Below are 18374 nucleotides of genomic sequence, written 5' to 3'. Positions count from 1 at the left end.
TCTATACATTCTTGGAGGGATGACCTCTAGCTTTACTGTCAATATTAAGGGTGAATGGTCCGATAGTATTCTACCTTTATATTCTGTTTTTCTTACTCTATCTTGTATACTAGCTAATAACAAAAATAGGTCTATTCTTGAGTATGTTTTATGTCTAGCCGAGTAATATGAATATTCCTTTTCTTTTGGGTGTTGTTTCCTCCATATATCCAAAAGTTGCATTTCTTCCATTGATTTAATTTTCAATTTGGTTACTTTGTTCTTTCTGTTAATTTTTTTCCCAGTTTTATCCATATTTGAATCCAAATTCAGGTTGAAATCCCCTCCTATTAATATGTTCCCTTGCGTATTTGCTACCTTCAAAAAGATATCTTGCATAAACTTTTGATCTTCTTCGTTAGGTGAATATACATTCAGTAGATTCCAAAACTCCGAATATATCTGACATTTTATCATTACATATCTCCCTGCTGGATCTATTATTTCCTCTTCTATTTTCAATGGCACATTTTTACTAATTAATATAGCCTCTCCTCTTGCTTTTGAATTATACGATGCTGCTGTTACATGTCCTACCCAATCTCTCTTTAATTTCTTGTGTTCCAATTCAGTTAAGTGTGTTTCTTGCACAAATGCTATATCAATTTTTTCTTTTTTCAGTAAATTTAGCAGTTTCTTCCTTTTAATTTGGTTATGTATTCCATTAATATTCAAAGTCATATAGTTCAACGTAGCCATTTTATACTTTGTTTATCTTCCCTTTCTGTTTTTCCATCATTACCTTTCCTCCTTTTCCATTTCTGTTTTCTTATTTTAAACCCTTTATAAGACAACATTGCTAAAACATCAAACATTTTCCTTATTCTCCGATTTAAAACTTCTTTAGCCCCAATCTCCCCTTCCCCTCCTGAGTTGTCCTTTATCCCTTGTCGGACAACAACATCTCCCCTCTCCATTTGGGTTTGCGAATTCACTCGCAAGCGTCAGCTGATTTTGCAGTGACCGCAACTCCTCCCCACCCAGCCCCCCCCAGAAAAGATTTCACTTTTCATATGTAACAAAGGTCACTCTTTTAATTCCCTCCTTATTCCCTCTATTCCTTTTCCTTCCCTTATTAATTCTTGTCTATACTATCTATATTTTCCTCTAAATATGGATACATTCACGTATGCACATTATACCTCTTTACCCACATACATATAAATCGTGGTCATTTTTACTCTTATTACACGTCTTCATCTCTCAGTCTATTTTGTAATTGTTCTGCAAATTTTCGTGCTTCTTCTGGATCCGAGAATAGTCTGTTTTGTTGTCCTGGAATAAATATTTTCAATACAGCTGGATGCTTTAGTATAAATTTATACCCTTTCTTCCATAAAATCGCCTTTGCTGTATTGAACTCCTTTCTCTTCTTTAGGAGTTCAAAACTTATATCTGGATAAATGAAGATTTTTTGTCCTTTGTACTCCAGTGGCTTGTTGCCCTCTCTTAGTTTTTCCATTGTCTTCTCCAGTACCTTTTCTCTTGTAGTATATCTTAGGAATTCTACTAAAATAGATCTTGGTTTTTGTTGTGGTTGTGGTTTAAAGGCCAATGCTCTATGTGCCCTTTCTATTTCCATTTCTTGCTGTAGTTCTGGACATCCTAGGATCCTAGGGATCCAATCTTTTATAAACTCTCTCATATTCTTGCCTTCTTCATCTTCCTTAAGGCCCACTATCTTTATGTTATTTCTTCTGTTATAATTTTCCATTATATCTATTTTCTGAGCTAACAGTTCTTGTGTCTCTTTAACTTTTTTATTAGATTCCTCTAATTTCTTTTTTAAGTCTTCTACCTCCATTTCTACTGCTGCTTCTCGTTCCTGCACTTTGTCCATTCTTTTTCCCATTTTTGATAAGGTCATATCTATTTTATTCATTTTCTCTTCTGTACTGTTTATTCTTCTTCTTAAATCATCAAATTCCTGCGCTTGCCATTCTTTAAATGACTCCATGTATTCTTTAATAAGAGAAAGTAAATCCTTTATCTTGCCTTTCCCTTCTTCTTCTATTTCACTGTACTCTTCCTCTTCCTCTTCTTCTTCCTCTGGGTTGGCCACCTGCTGTTTCTTTGTTGCCCTTCTCTTCTCTTCTTTCTTGTTTTCATTGTCTTCTGTGTTCTCCTCTTGCTGCAGGTGTTCTGCAGCTGTCGTTGCCAGCTGTGGAGATCGACTCCCCAGCTGGTCCCCCCTCCCGTCGGTGAGTTTTTTTTTCATGCGTACTTTTACTCGGCTCAGCGAGCCATTTTTGTAGTCCAGTTTCTACCGACCTGAGGGAACGGGTTTCTCTCTCCACCGCGGGCCTCTTCGAGCAGGTAAGGCCTTTTCCTTCATCTTCCGTTGTCTTCTCTTCCTCTCTTCTTACCGTTGTTTTCGACTTTTCTTTTTTCGTCGCCATCTTCTTTGCACCTTTATACTCACTTTTCTTTAACTTTTATTTCTGTGCCTTTGTGTTTTCCTTTGTTTTTTCCGACTTTTCTGGAGAGGGCTGGAGTTCACTGTCCGGCCACTACTCCATCACGTGACTCCCCCTGGTAGTTAGTTCTTGAAGTATTTCTTCCACTGTTGGTATAGGATGTCGTTCTCTAATTATAGCTTCATTGGCCATTCTCATGTCAACACATAGTCTTATGTCACCCTTTGGTTTGGGCACAATCACTACGGGACTGACCCATTGTGTCGAATGTTCCACCGGTTCAATAATGTCTTGTTCGATCAATTCTTTAATTTTGGCTTCGACTTTCCCACGAAGTCCAAACGGAATTCGGCGCATTGGTTGTGCCTTGGGTTTGACCATTTCATCTACCGCTAGCTTCAATTGTTGACCTTTCAGCTTTCCTACTCCTTGGAAGACTGCGGGGAGTTCTTGCTTCATATCCTCGTATGACTGAATTGAATTGACACAAGCTCCAATATGAAGTATTGCCAGGTCTTGCGCTGTGCTTCTACTCAGCAATGGTTCTCCCCTCTCTTCTATGACCATAAACTCTGCTTCGGTGTACTTATCTCCAGCTTCAACAGTTGCAGTAAAACATCCAATGGTCTGTAATGACTTGGTTGCTGTGTATGGATACAGTTTCTTGGAATACTTCTTTGAGGTACAGATGATCTTTTTCCTTTTCAACTTCTCCCATAAATGTCGATCAATCACATTACTGTCACTGCCTGAGTCTACAATGACCTGCACTGTCACTCCACCAATGATCACTGGGACCTTCTCATGATGTACTTCATTCAACGTAAATTGGTAACAACTCTGTTCCTCCTGGGTATCATCATCGTCACCGTCTATCTGGCGAATGGTATCTTTCTTTCCAGGATACTTTCCTTTCCCCCAGGCTTTGCCTTTGGAAGTTGTACTCTTCCTCTTCTGGTCTGCATTGGACTTGCTTTTGCACTTCTTTGCAAAGTGGTCCTTACCTCCACACTTTCTGCAAACTTTGGCTTTGGCCGGGCAATATGGGTCTTTTCCAAAGTGACCTCGGTTTCCACATCGATAACACTCCACGTCCTGTGTCGACGAATATCTTGGCTGATTATGGCGATGTGAGAGCCTCTTAATTTGCTGGCTTGAGTTGTTTTTTCAGGGTCATGGTATGAAATTGCCCTTCAACAGCCTCTAATGTAGCAGCAATGGTTAAAGCATCAGAGAGTTCCAACTCACTACCTCTTTCCAGTAGACGTCTTCTGAGTTTATCTGATCTACAGTGCTGTACCACTTGATCCAGTAATTGGTTGTCCAAATCAGCTGACATGTAATTGCATCCAACATCTAGCTGGCGTAGTCTCGTCACGTACTGAGCAATTGTCTGACCATCTTCTTGTCTCGTTCTCCAAAACAAATGGCGTTGAAATGTAGCATTCGGTGTCACTACATAGTGTGCATTTAATGCATCTACCGCTTTCTGGTACTCATCCTTTCTTCCAGTATTCAAAAGTGTCGTAAATGTTTCCTGAACTGCAGTTCCCGCAGTGAAAAGAAGTAACGCCCTTCTCTGCGCTTTTTGTTCAACCGTACCAGTATCTAGAAATAGGCCACGACTGTCGGCGTAGGATTCAAATTCTTCCAGCCATACCTTCCACTTCACACTTACAGTGCTTGCATCACCCGTTGGGTCAAAATGAGCAATTCCACTATGTGTTAGAAAGTCACCGTCTGCACCAGCCATGAGGAAATATTCCAGCCCCAAAAGTACTGAGACAAGAGAAAATTCTTATCACCTTGAAGATGTCTGTAATCCTCTTTAATCTTGTTTAGTCTTTAATTTTCTTCAAGCTTCTTTCATCCTCGTCGCCAATGTCACATTTGTGGCCCGAAATGTGAAGTTAATAAAACATTAAACACAAGTTATATCAGGTAAACTTCTCAGTGGCTTTATTCTCCCGTTTCCTTTGTTCTCCTGCTTGTGTTCTTATCTCTCTCCCATACCACGTGACTTCCGGTACATCTCATACATATTCATTATCATGACACCAAGGTTAAGCAGTGATTGCAAATTTCAGTGGGTAATGGTTGATACTGGACTGAGGCAGACCTTTTTATAACCCCTCCTCCCCCCAGAATTGGGGAGGGATTGGGGTGAACCAGGCCTCAAGGCAAAGTTGTCCTTTTCATAACCGTGCTCCTATATGCTTCAGGTACGGTTGCCAAATTTTTTTGGAATGTACCCTACCTTCCCCTCAAGTTTTCTCCAGGGAACACAGGCTTGTATCCACAGATCTTTGAATTCCTTGTAGAGCTCAGGTGGAAACCCATCCTCCCCTGAAGCGAATTCAATGTACTCACATTTTCTTCCATAAAGGGACAGTTTAAACCTTCCTGCCTTTCCGGATCCAAGTTTGGCAACTTTATCTTAGACAGGAACTCATTAATTTTATCTGATCTCCCTTCCAATTTTGATTTTATAAACCTTCATAAAATTTCCAGAATGTGTCATTAATTTCCTTTGGTTTTTAAGATGTTCTGCCATCCCCTGTTTGTATCACATTGATCATTCTTGCTCTGTTCTCAAATGCCATGACAGGATCTTGTGGGGTTTTTCCCTTAATTCATAGTATTTTTGCTTAGACCGTATTATGGCTTTTTCGATGCTCTATGTTTGAAGCGTGTTATGCTTCAACTTCTTATTTGTTAAAACCCTATATTGGTCTTCTGAGCCTGATTTAAAAAAAAAAAAAATATATATAATTTCTTTCTGTTTATTTATTTTTTGTGAAAGCCCTATTCTAGATGAGTGGTTTCTTGATCCAATTTGCCCACCTCCCTCATTCTTTCTTTATTGTTTTAGTATATCCAATTATTTGACCCCTCAAATATGCTTTGAGGCTGTCCCATAAAAGGAATTTATCTTGAGTGGAGGTACAGTTAGCCTCAAAACACATCTGAGTTCTTATAAAACTTCAAAACTCTGGTTTCTTGCTTATCCAGCATCTGAATCTTGACTACTAAAGGCGAATGACCTGAGAGAAGTCTTGCCTTGTACTCAGCCTTCTTGATCCTACCCTCTATATGGGCTGAAGCCAGGAAAAAAATCTATTCTAGAGTAGGAGTCATGTTGTCTTTAGTAAAACGAATAATCCCTCTTCCTCGGATGCTTCCGCCTCCACACATCTATCAAATTCTTTTTGTTAGCTTGTCCAAAACAGGGTCCAGACAAAAATTAAAGTCTCCCCCAATTACAATATTCTCTTTTGCTTCTGCCAATCTCAGGAAAATATCCTGCATAAATTTTTCATCTATTTTGGGGGCCGGTAGATTCATTGGGGGCCGGTAGATTCATTGGGGGCCGGTAGATTCATTGGGGGCCGGTAGATTCATTGGGGGCCGGTAGATTCATTGGGGGCCGGTAGATTCATTGGGGGCCGGTAGATTCATTTGGGTACAGGACTCTGAGTATATTTGACAGTGAACTATTATAAATCTACCGGTTTTATCTGTCATCGCACCCTGCACTTTCACTGGAACACTTTTCCTATCAGAACCCACCCCCCCCCCCCCCCCACCACACTGCTTTTGAACCGAACGAGGAGACCAATACCTGGCACAATCCTCTTTTTAACTTTTGGTACTCTAGTTCTGATAAATGAGTTTCTTTGGAGGAAGGCCAGGTCCACTCCCATTTTCTTAATGTGTGCCAAGACACTTTTTCTCAATTTGTCTGTTCAGACCATTAACATTGAAACTTGGAAACCTTATACATTTGGCCATTGCCCCAGGGGTTATCATAGTAATATTTCCTTGTACCTCTGCTGCCCTGAGACCACTCCTCATCTAGCCCACCACCATCAGCCATTCGCCCCTGACCACTTGAACCACACCAGACTCTGGGGGATGAAGACAAAAACTAAAATAACTAACTACACTAAAATAAAAAAGGAAACACAATAACAGACTGGGGTAACATATTTTACTAATAGGAAACAAGGACAACAGCAAGAACAAAGGTAAAAACTAAAGTAGCTAACCAAAATAAAATAAAAAGAGACACAAACACCAACATCAGGCCTGATATCGGACCTTCCCAACCTCCTCGTATGCAGGCTTGGGTCTGTCTCTGTGGTTCTCAACTCCTCTATCTTGCGACCATCGCGCCCGTTGGGACCGCCACAGGGATCACCTGTACCACAGAGCTGCTCGTTCCAACGCTCCAGCTGCAAGGGGGAAGGGGGCTTTCAACCTTTATCTCTCCCCACTGCTTGTCTTGGAGCTTTCTGCTGCTACCCGACGATCTGGGCAATGTCCTTTCTCTGGACTGAGTTCTCATGCTGGGTTGGCTGCACATTTGGAGTGACAGTTCCTTCAGCGGGCCTTGTCGTGGCCCAGCCATTTTCCTCGTCACGAGGCTCCTTGGATCTGATCTTCTGCTTCAAAGCTGCTTCTTTTCCATTTCTGGATGAGGATTTGCCTTTCTTTGTCATTTTTGTATTCTTGACGTGTTCCTATGTCCTTTGTGTGTACTCTAGTGAGTCCTTTGAAGTTTTTCTGCTCATTTTCTTTCTGTCTTTGGGGCTCTTGGATTCTGCCTCCTATTCTCTCTGCATCATGTGATGATGCCCCCCAACGTCACGCCCCCCCCCCCTCCCCACCACCACTTGTTTAATCTTTCCTTGTAACTCAGTTCCTGAAGTCCAGGTAACATCTTAGTAAATCTTCTCTACACTCTTTCAATCATGTTGATATCTTTCCTGTCATTAGGTGACCACACCTGCACACAATACTCCAAAATCTGGCCTCACCAATATCTTGTACAACTTTACCATAACATCCTAGCTCCTATACTCAATACTTTGATTTATGAAGGCGAATATCCCAAAATCTCTCTTTATAACAGTATCTACCTGTGATGCCACTTTAAGGGAATTGCGTATCTATTTCCAGATGCCTCTGTTTTTCCACACTCCTTAGTGCTGTACCATTTACCATGTATGTGCTTTCTTGGCACACCACTCGTCAAAGGCCTCCAGTCTGAGAAGCAATCATCCACCACTACTCTCTGGCTTCACCCATATAGCCAATGTTTTTAAATTTTTTTAATTTTTCACACTATGAACCATATCAATCAAAATACACACGAACATTTCCCTCTTGAATATACACAGTGGCATTCTCTCCCCTTTTTACCCCCTCCCTCCTTCCCACCCCTCTCCAAACCCATTAAACGTTCAACATATACAATACAATAAACCCATTAAACAATGTCATCACACAATGAAAATAAACAAGAAAATTGTGTCATTTACTTTTACACAATGGATCAGGTCACTTTGTCTCTTCATTTTATCATTTTAGGGGGTGGAGGACTGCGGTAGGCCCTCTCTGTGTTCCATGTACAGTTCCCAAATTTGTTCAGATAATGTGACTTTATTTTTTAATTATATATTATCTTTTCCAATGGAATACATTTATTCATTTCTATGTACCATTGCTGTACACTCAGGCTCTCTTCCGATTTCCAAGTTGGCATTATACATTTTTTTGCTACAGCTAAGGCTATCATAAATCTTTTTTGCACTTCATCCAGTTTGAGGCTTAATTCTTTACTTATTATATTACTTGGAAGACAGATCTCTGGATTTTTTGGTATGTTGCTTTTTGTGATTTTATTTAATACCTGATTTAGATCTTCCCAAAACTTTTCCACTTTCTCACATGCCCAAATTGCATGTACTGTTGTTCCATATAAGCCAATGTTGAATCCAGTTGAATACTTCCTGACTAACCTCCCACATGGAACCTTATCAGAGACTTAACTAAAGTCTAGCCTTCAACTTTCCTGATATCCTCCTTGAAAAACTCTATCAGTTTGGTTAAACATGACCTACCACGCACCTACGACTGTATCTGATCAGTCCTTGGCTATCCAAATACTTGTATATCTGATCTCTTAGAACACCTTCCAATAATTTTCCTACTACTGACATCAGGCTCTCTAGCCTATAATTTCCAAGGTTACTTTTGGAGATCTTTTTAAACAAATTAACAACTATGTCCAATACTTCACCAGTGCCTAAGGAAATTTTGGATATTTCTGCCAGAGCCCCTCCAATTTCTACACTAGTCTCCCTCAAGGGAATATATTGTCAGGCCCTGGGGATTTATCCAGTTTTGTTTGCTTTAAAACAGCAAGCGCCACCTCCTCTTTAATCTGTATTGGTCGTTTTCCTAACTTCCCTTGACTCTGTGCCAGTTTCCTGAATAAATATTGATGCAAAAAACCCATTTAAGATCTCCCCCATGTCTTTTAGGTTCCAAACATTCAAGGAGGCCAATTTTGTTCCTTACTATCCTTTTGATCTTAATATACCTTAAGAAACCCCTAGAAGTTTTCTTCACATTGTCTCCCAAAGCAACTTCATGTCTTCTTTTAGACTTCCTGATTTCTTTCTTGAGTTTTCTAATTGCATTTTTATACTCCTTAAGTACCTAATTTGCTCCATGTTGCCTCTCTTGCAAACTCTGTTCTCTCAAAATTTCAACTTTGAAGGTCTTCCACTCGCTTCACACATCCTTGCCAGAAAATAACTTAACCCAATCCATTCAGAATTGGCCTTTTTCCAATTGAGAATCTCAACCTGAGGACCAGACCTATCCTTCTCCATAATTAAGTTGAAACTAATGGCATTATGATCACTGGACCCCAAATGTTCACCGACACATACTTCTGGTTAATTGTCCTGTCTTGTACCATAATAGGAGATACAGTATTGCAGTTTCTAGTTGGTGCCTGTATATATTGGTTTAGAAAACTTTCCTGAACACATTTGGCAAACTCCAAGCCATCCAGCCCTTTTACGGTATGGGGGTCCCAATCAATTGGTGGAAAATTTAAAATCTCCTATCACAACCTTGTGTTTATAACAACTATCTGCTAACTCTCTGCAGATTTGCTCTTCAAATTCTCCTTGGTGGTCTATCTTATTGAATGGAACAGCAGGCTGGACAGGCAACATGGCCGATTTCTGCTTCTCCATCCCCCTCCATGAATGCTCCGTGCATGCAGCTCTTCCTCTGCCACACGGAATTCTGGGAGGGCAGGTCTGCCATCACTATTTATAAATTGTACATGATGGTCCTACCAACTTTCCCAAGTTGTTAAATTGTGCTGCAAACATTTCCTACACTGTATAAATTGTGCATTAAAGTGCTATCAACTCTCCCACCATTGTTATCATACCTTTCCCATTCCTCAGCTCCACCCATAAAGCCTCAGTAGGTGAGCCTTCTGGTCTGTCCTGCCTGAGCACAGCTGTGATATTTTTCCTGATGAACAATGGTACTCCTCTCCTTTTCATCTTCCCTGCTCTATTGCATCTGAAACAATAGAAGTTCGGAACATTGAGCTGCCAGTCCTGCCCCTAATTCCATGTGCCAATTCAAGCTCCAAGCTCGACTGCCTTTCCCACAATACTTCTTGGATTAAAATAGATGCACCTGAGAAAAATTCCACCACGCATGACCCTTTGACTTCTAACATTACATTAAATTTTCACGTCCTCTTTTCCCTCCTCCCCTCCCCTGTCATTCTCAGCCCCCTGCAAATCTAGTTTAAACCCCCCCCCCCCCCCCCCCAGAACAGCACTAACAAACCTTCCGACAAGGATATTAGTCCCCTTCTAGTTCAGAGGCAAACCGTCCCATTGGAACTGGTCCCACCTTCCCAATAATCCAGAAACGTGAAGCCCTACCTCTTGCACCATGTACTTTGCCATGTGTTAAACTGCATTATCCTCCTGTTTCTTACTGCACAAGCATGTGGTATGGATACAATTCTGAAATCACAACCCTGGAGGTCCTGACCTTCAACTTTGTGCCCAACTCCCTGAACTCTCTTTGCAGGACCTCATCATTCTTCCTACCCATGCCATTGGTCTCCACATGGACCACATCTGACTTACTCCTGAGAATGCCATGAGCGTGCTCTTAAGTTCAGTGTCCTGGGATAGGAATGGGGATTTGGCTTTTAACACTTGACCACTCCTAACTGGGACACTGAATGCTTTCACACTTGCAAGGAGCCATCCCCAGTGTTAGGACTGTCTAAATGTTACTGGTGATGTCCTTAAGCATTGCCCTAAATCCAGATTGATTTATTATGATCTTGTATTTGAACAAAATTAATCATGCCTAATTATAACATACTTTATGTACAGCACAATTGTACAGCACAGTATGAGCCCTTCAGCCCTGTTGTTGTGCTGACCTATATAAACCTTTATAAGGGACCGTGGGAAAGTGCTTCCAATAAATAGCAATAGTGGTCAATTTTTAAATGGTGAGAGAGTTGACAATTTCTACAACTTGGGAAAGTTGGTAGGACTATATTGTACAATTTATAAATAGTGTGGGGGGGTAGGGGGAAGTGATGGCAGACCTGCCCTCGCAGAATTCCATGCGGCAGAGAAAGAGCTGCATGCACGGAGCATTCATGGAGGGGATGGAGAAGTAGAAATCGGCCATGCTGCCTGTTCAGCCTGCTGTTCCATTCAGTAAGATAGCTGATTTGACCATTGACTTGGCTCCATTTACTCACCTGTCACCATAATCTTTAATTCCCCTAATCTATCTATTTGTGTCTTGCATAGAATTATGCTCCGGCGGTATGGTTAGTGTAGCACGACGCTATTACAGTGCCAACTTTCAAGTTTGAATCCAGCATTGTCTGTAAGGAGTTTGTGCATTAAACCAGTGTCTGTGTGGGTTTCCTCCCACTGACCAAAATGTATGGGCTTGTAGGTTAATTTAGCCCCTAACGTCGAAGTACTCGAGATGGCAGAGGTCGACAGCATCGAGTCCACGCTGCTGAAGATCCAGCTGCGCTGGATGGGTCACGTCTCCAGAATGGAGGACCATCGCCTTCCCAAGATCGTGTTATATGGCGAGCTCTCCACTGGCCACCGTGACAGAGGTGCACCAAAGAAAAGGTACAAGGACTGCCTAAAGAAATCTCTTGGTGCCTGCCACATTGACCACCGCCAGTGGGCTGATAACGCCTCAAACCGTGCATCTTGGCGCCTCACAGTTTGGCGGGCAGCAACCTCCTTTGAAGAAGACCGCAGAGCCCACCTCACGGACAAAAGGCAAAGGAGGAAAAACCCAACCCCAACCAACCAATTTTCCCTTGCAACCGCTGCAATCGTGTCTGCCTGTCCCGCATCGGACTTGTCAGCCACAAACGAGCCTGCAGCTGACGTGGACTTTTTACCCCCTCCATAAATCTTCGTCCGCGAAGCCAAGCCAAAGAAAGAATTGGGCAGCATGGGTTGAAGTGGCTGGAATTGGCTTTTACCATGTTGTAAATAAAATTTATGATATTAAATATGTCCCCTAGTTCTACTCTCATCTGTTAGTGAAAACAATCTCTGATTCCTTGTTATTAATTCCCTTAATAATTTTGTATATCTCTGAGATCCTCCATCATACTTATAAACTCCAATGAGTATAGTTGCAGACTATTCAAATTACCCTCAAGAGCTGAATCCTTTTCTGGAAACAACTCAGTGCACTTACTCTACACCACCTTTAGACTCAGCATATAATTTCTCAAGTAAGGGGTCCGGGAACTTCAAGTATAACTTAACAATTGCAGCAGAACCTCCTCACTTAAGATGCACTAAATGGGACCAGATGTACAAAGTTGACTGTAAATGCTTGTAGTTCTTTTGTTAGTTTCCAAAATCTCTATACTTTATATGAAGCTCAGTTAGCCAATGAATGTTGCTACAATAGACTGTTGAACATTGGACATTATTATATTCTGGGTACATTTTGCGTGCATGTGTCTGGACGCTTGTCTTTGAACACATTAGGCAAAGACTAATATTCTGTTTTGAACTATTTCCTTCAGCTATTAAAATTGGAGTAAATAATTTAATTTTAAAATGTGATGTTGATTATATCATTAAAGCTCGTAATAATAAAAATACTAAAGCAACAAGATAATTTTTAAAAATTAACTTTCCCTTTCTAATCTCTCAAACCTAAAATTGCCATGAAATCAAATGAGGTCTCTCATCCTGATTCTGATCTCACAGGTAGGATCTGAATGGCAATGCTATTTTTATCAAATACATTTTATCCCTGCTATTTGACTCAATAGAGCATTCAGTTGATGGATTCTAAGGCTTCTTGGTGATACCAATAAAGAAAGACCTTCAGGAATAAGTTTCCTTTAATCTTTGGAAATGAAAATTATAGTGGACTGAAAATAAACTGATGTAAGAAGGAATTCTGAAAGTAACTTGAAAGCAGATCAGATGATGTGGTTCTTTCTGCCATGTAGAATCCGAGAGGTGTGATCACTGACAGAGAATGGAAAAGTAGATTTTTTTTTTAAAGTCAAGGTTGAACTGTGACATGAATCCAGATGTTATTTGAATAAAAAAATTTCTGAAGTAGTATTGAGGATAGAACAATATCAATGATTACAGAATTGAAGGAAGCCATTATTCCCATAATGTCCATGGGAGCTCTCGACCAAAGCAACTCTCTTCAACCTTTCTCCATAATCTTAAAAATTTTCTTGACCATGTATTTCAAATCATCAAATTTGTTTATTAACACATTCCCAGATGCAGTGATGGACTGGTCTGCTTGCAAAACAGTGGCCCTCTTTTGCATAGTGAGACAAGAAACTTGGAACAAGAAAGACACTGTGCACAAGTACAGAGTTACTCAGAGGGATCAGTTGATATGGAGCAAAGGCAACATAATTTTACAAATTTTGGATTCATTCAGGAGTCTGATAATGGCAGAAAATAAACTATTCTTGAATATGGTGGTGTGTGATTCATACTTGTGAATCTTCTTCCTAGTAGAAGAGGGGTGAAGAGAATTTGAAAGGGTGCGATTAGTCTTTTAATATGTTGGCTTCTTTTCTAAGGCTTTGGGAGTTGTAAATGGAGTTGATGGACAGGAAGTATGTGTGAAGGCCTGAGCTAAGTTCACTGCAGTTTCTTGTTATTTATCCATTTCCCTCTTACAAAGCCACTTGGAACCTCCACCACATCTGCAGGTAGATAATTCCAGGAGTAGGGATAGGTGTCCTAACAGGAAGCAGAATTGGAGGGGTTGGGTGGGGGGGGATAAGTTGCATTCGACACAGTTGTAGGATAAAATATGTGAGAGCAAGTGGAATGTTTTTGTGAAAGTGTAGTCTTTGATGAGCTTTTTTCCTTTAACCTGGCTTCCCTTCTGCCATAGTTGATGATGCTCTCAACTGCATCTCTACCATTTCCCATGCTTCTGTCCTTTTCCAGCCAGAACAAGATTGAGGTTCCCTTATCTTCACCTTCCACCCCACTCACCTTCATGTACGATGGATCATCCTCCATCATTTCAACTACCCAGTGGGAATCCACACCAAATATATCTTCCTTTTGCATAATATCTCTATTCATTCCCAGGGACAACCCTGAGCTTTCAGTCACCTGTCACTTGAAGCAAAGATTTGAAAAAAATCATCTAATTTATAAATCAGAAATGCAAATTCAGAACAATGAAATTTAAAGTAATGTCATAGAGAGTATTCATTTTTGTCTTTGTCACTTTGATTGATCACCCTTTTTTTAAGAATTATTTTTACCTGGAAATGTGTTGCTTTAATTTAGTTTCTGTATTTGCCACACAGATTTTATGGTTGTGTTCATTCCTTTTTCTACACTACGTCCTTTCAAATGGAAATAAAAACCCATTCTCTTAAGTTCCGCAGGTTAGTAAAAAGAAATCATTAAAAATATTTTGAAATTAATTCAGTCTGAATGTGCAGCATTTGTGTTGTCATAAATTTTACATTTAATTTTAGTCCTGTTAGACACAGTATCAATTGATAAAATAAAATAATCTAAGTGAATTTCTCCCATGGTCTGCTGGGCATAATGTCAAGATGAAATGGGAATAATTTATTCTCAGATGTTACAAGGGCTTTTATTTATTGAAAACTCTGAAGCCTGTCATAAGGTTGAAGAGTAAAATGCCTGCAGAGGGTTTATTAACTCATTGCTTTGATGCTTGAGCAAGGTTAATTTAAATAATGTTCTATGAGTAGAGAATTGGTCATTGTATTTCATTCTTCCTTTAGAATTTGATCTTTTCATCTTTTGGAATGTGGAAGAGCGTGGGCAATGTTATGGAACTGTGCCCTTATAGAAAAATTAATCATTTAATCGTTCTGACAAGTAGCATGTCATTTGCTGTGATTTTTTTTTTTGTTTTGTTCATGTTGTTATCACTTGGTGAGATGTAAGCTGTCTCAATGTTCCCACAGGGACAGTTAGTTTGTTTCCCCTGAAAGTTGGGAGTTTGCAGCAATGGTTCCCATCTGGGGCACACGATCCTGTCAGAGGAAGTGGTAAGAGAGGAGAATGCAGGGAAGAATTTGGTGGCAAACATTACATGGGGACTGTGAGTCATTGATAATATTTACATATAAGAAAATTCTCACAAAAAATCAATGAAATGTACTTGGCACTGCTGGTTCCCTTATAAAGAAAGACTAGTGATGTCATCAGGCATTTACAGTGGGGGTGGAACTTACTGACTGAGGACAAGTGGGACTTCCATTCAAAAAAATTACGAACAACTGGATTACAGTTAAAACTTTTAACATGAATAAAGCAATACTAAGTGTGGCCATCTGATGCATTTAGGAAATACTGAACAGAAAGAAGATGGTCTGATGGCATGGTGTCAGGAATTTTCTCAGAAGTCTAAGGAAATTGGCAACCCTGCTCTGAACAATTCTTACAAATACACAATAGAAAATATTCTTCACAGATGCATCACACCTTGGTACAGGAACTGTTCTGCCCAAGTAATCCATTCTCAGGAATTTCTCTTTATGTTGGTCAGTTCAGCGCATACCTAACTAGATGGTCATTGTTTATCCTTGAGTCAAGAAAATGTACTTCTTTTGATTGCCCTTCAAGAAAGCTATTCAACACACTCTTTAAAACTATTTGTCCACCTGATAAATTGTTTAACATCAAATCTTGGAAAGCAGTTTTTGTTTCAGGAGATTAATATTGGGCATGTGAATGATGTGGTTAGTCCAACGTAAATGACAGAGAGGAATGGGGCCTGAATGCTGGGAATGCTTGCTTGAGAAGGAACACTGGAAGTTTTTGTGTGTCCAGTGTTGTGCTGCTATTTTCTTGTGTTGCAAGCCTCAGAAGCATATAGGAGGGCAGGGATAACTACTGTCTCATTCTTTTGTACCAAGTCTCGTGAACTCAAAGGTAGTTGAGGTTAGACTAGTAGATCCAGAGGCTCTCCTGCTGAACAGCTGTGTTTTGGATCAATCTTTACCAATACTGTTGACCTAGAATCTCAGTTTTTAATTTCAGAAAAGAACAAGAGGAGAAAGCTTCGATGGAAATTTGGACCAAGGGAAACAGCAGAGGTCCTCAAGTTACATACAACCCTGAGATTCTTTTTCGTGTAGGTGAAGGAGAATTACCACTTATTGGTATTGCAAAAAACTGTACCAAGAAAAGATACATATACAAAGAAATAAAAGTGAACAAAGAAGAAAATGCAAACAAACTGCAATACACAATAATAAATAATGTGCTTGGATTGTTGTTTAGGAGTCTGATGGTGGAGGGGTAGAGACTGTTCCTGAACCTAGAGGCAGGAGTCTTGTGGCACCTATACCTCCTTCCTGTTGGCAGCAGCAAGAACAGAGCTTGTCCTGTGTGGTGTGGATCCTTGATGATTATTGCTGCTCTTTGACAACAGTGTTCCATGGTGGGGAGAGTTTTGCCTGAGATGTACTGGCTATGTCCACTACCTTTTGCAGGGCATTCTGTTTGGAGATATTGGTGCCCCCCATACCAGGCTGTGATGCAGTTAGTCAGGTGCTGAAGTACTTTCCTCACAATTACGTTTGTATGTTGGGTCCACAAAAGGTCACTTTTGGGAGCTAGACAGGAAAGTCTGCAGTTTTTCCAGCACTTGTGAATTGCACAGAGATGTAGTGCAGATAATGCAAAATGAAACTGATCAGACCGGAGAATAGGTCTGTTGGGAGAAGACAAAACTTTGGTATGTTTGATGGTGGAAGAGTCCAGAAAGACTGGAGCACTATCTAAGGTTAAATTATAGGAGAAGAAAAGCATAAGCAGTCAAAAAGATAATGCATCAGCAGCCAAATTTTGAGAGCTCGTATCTTTAATGTATCAGAAAACTGCAGAAACAACCTGTTGTATTTATATAACAAATTGGATTTGTATAACTCTCTTAATATGTACAATTTGTAGATTTCATAAAAACTGAATCAAACAACAATAAATGCTGAGCCAGTAACCAAAAGATTGGACAGGCCTAGGTTTTAATTATTAATTACAAGAGGAAAAGGTAGGGAGACAGAACAGTGATTTTTTTTTTGTTGTTGTTGCAAGTACATTGTATTGTAAAGATTCTGGTAAATAGCACCAGAAATTTGAAAATATAAAGCCAAGCTTCAAGTTGTTCTCTTTTGGCACCAAGCAGTACTGCTAAGAGCTAAGATTGAGATGTAAAATGTCGCCTGAAGTATCATTGCCCATAATTTTAGAGGATAGAGAATTATATGCAGTGTTTTGTAATCAGTTCATGTGCCTTGGCAAGATTGCATATTTGGGTGAAGTTAATAAATTTGATTTAATATGTTCCAGAAAATTGAGCATGTTGAGTTTTCTATGGAACACTCTTCTTTCTTTGGCTTGGCTTCGCGGACGAAGATTTAAGGAGGGGGTAAATGTCCACGTCAGCTGCAGGCTCGTTTGTGGCTGACAAGTCCGATACGGGACAGGCAGACACGGTTGCAGGGGAAAATTGGTTGGTTGGGGTTGGGTGTTGGGTTTTTCCTCCTTTGCCTTTTGTCAATGAGGTGGGCTCTGCGGTCTTCTTCAAAGGAGGTTGCTGCCCGCCAAACTGTGAGGCGCCAAGATGCACGGTTTGAGGCGATATCAGCACACTGGCGGTGGTCAATGTGGCAGGCACCAAGAGATTTCTTTAGGCAGTCCTTGTACCTTTTCTTTGGTGCACCTCTGTCACGGTAGCCAGTGGAGAGCTCGCCATATAACACGATCTTGGGAAGGCGATGGTCCTCCATTCTGGCGCAGCTGGATCTTCAGCAGCATGGACTCGATGCTGTCGACCTCTGCCATCTCGAGTACTTCGACGTTAGGGATGAAAGCGCTCCAATGGATGTTGAGGATGGAGCGGAGACAACGCTGGTGGAAGCGTTCTAGGATCCGTAGGTGATGCCGGTAGAGGACCCATGATGCGGAGCCGAACAGGAGTGTGGGTATGACAACGGCTCTGTATACGCTTATCTTTGTGAGGTTTTTCAGTTGGTTGTTTTTCCAGACTCTTTTGTGTAGTCTTCCAAAGGCGCTATTTGCCTTGGCGAGTCTGTTGTCTATCTCATTGTCGATCCTTGCATCTGATGAAATGGTGCAGCCGAGATAGGTAAACTGGTTGACCGTTTTGAGTTTTGTGTGCCCGATGGAGATGTGGGGGGGGGGGGGGCTGGTAGTCATTGTGGGGAGCTGGCTGATGGAGGACCTCAGTTTTCTTCAGGCTGACTTCCAGGCCAAACATTTTGGCAGTTTCCGCAAAACAGGACGTCAAGCGCTGAAGAGCTGGCTCTGAATGGGCAACTAAAGCGGCATTGTCTGCAAAGAGTAGTTCACGGACAAGTTGCTCTTGTGTCTTGGTGTGAGCTTGCAGGCGCCTCAGATTGAAGAGACTGCCATCTGTGCGGTACCGGATGTAAAGAACACTTCCAATCTCTTTTCAGTGCCAACCGCTCAGTCCAAGATTCCGCCCTGCTCCAGCTCCCTCAACAGCCCC

General features: G+C 40.9%; 1 protein-coding gene across 5 annotated transcripts in view; it reads left to right on the top strand.

The window, feature by feature from the left end:
• Window positions 1-18374, top strand: part of zdhhc8b (zinc finger DHHC-type palmitoyltransferase 8b) — a 214474-nt gene that overhangs the window by 42685 nt on the left and 153415 nt on the right. For 2 of the 5 annotated variants that reach the window (XM_069932567.1, XM_069932568.1), the window contains exon 2: window positions 14167-14247. The exons of the other annotated variants lie outside the window; for them this stretch is intronic. In XM_069932567.1, coding sequence (XP_069788668.1) covers window positions 14167-14247 — 81 coding nt within the window. The remainder of the gene's footprint in view (window positions 1-14166; window positions 14248-18374) is intronic. 5 annotated transcript variants of the gene reach the window in all.

The sequence above is a fragment of the Narcine bancroftii genome, chromosome 4 (assembly GCF_036971445.1).
Source record: "Narcine bancroftii isolate sNarBan1 chromosome 4, sNarBan1.hap1, whole genome shotgun sequence".
Taxonomy (NCBI): Eukaryota; Metazoa; Chordata; class Chondrichthyes; order Torpediniformes; family Narcinidae; genus Narcine; species Narcine bancroftii.
Note: the sequence above shows the minus strand (reverse complement) of the source record. Positions and strands in the feature narration are given on the sequence as shown.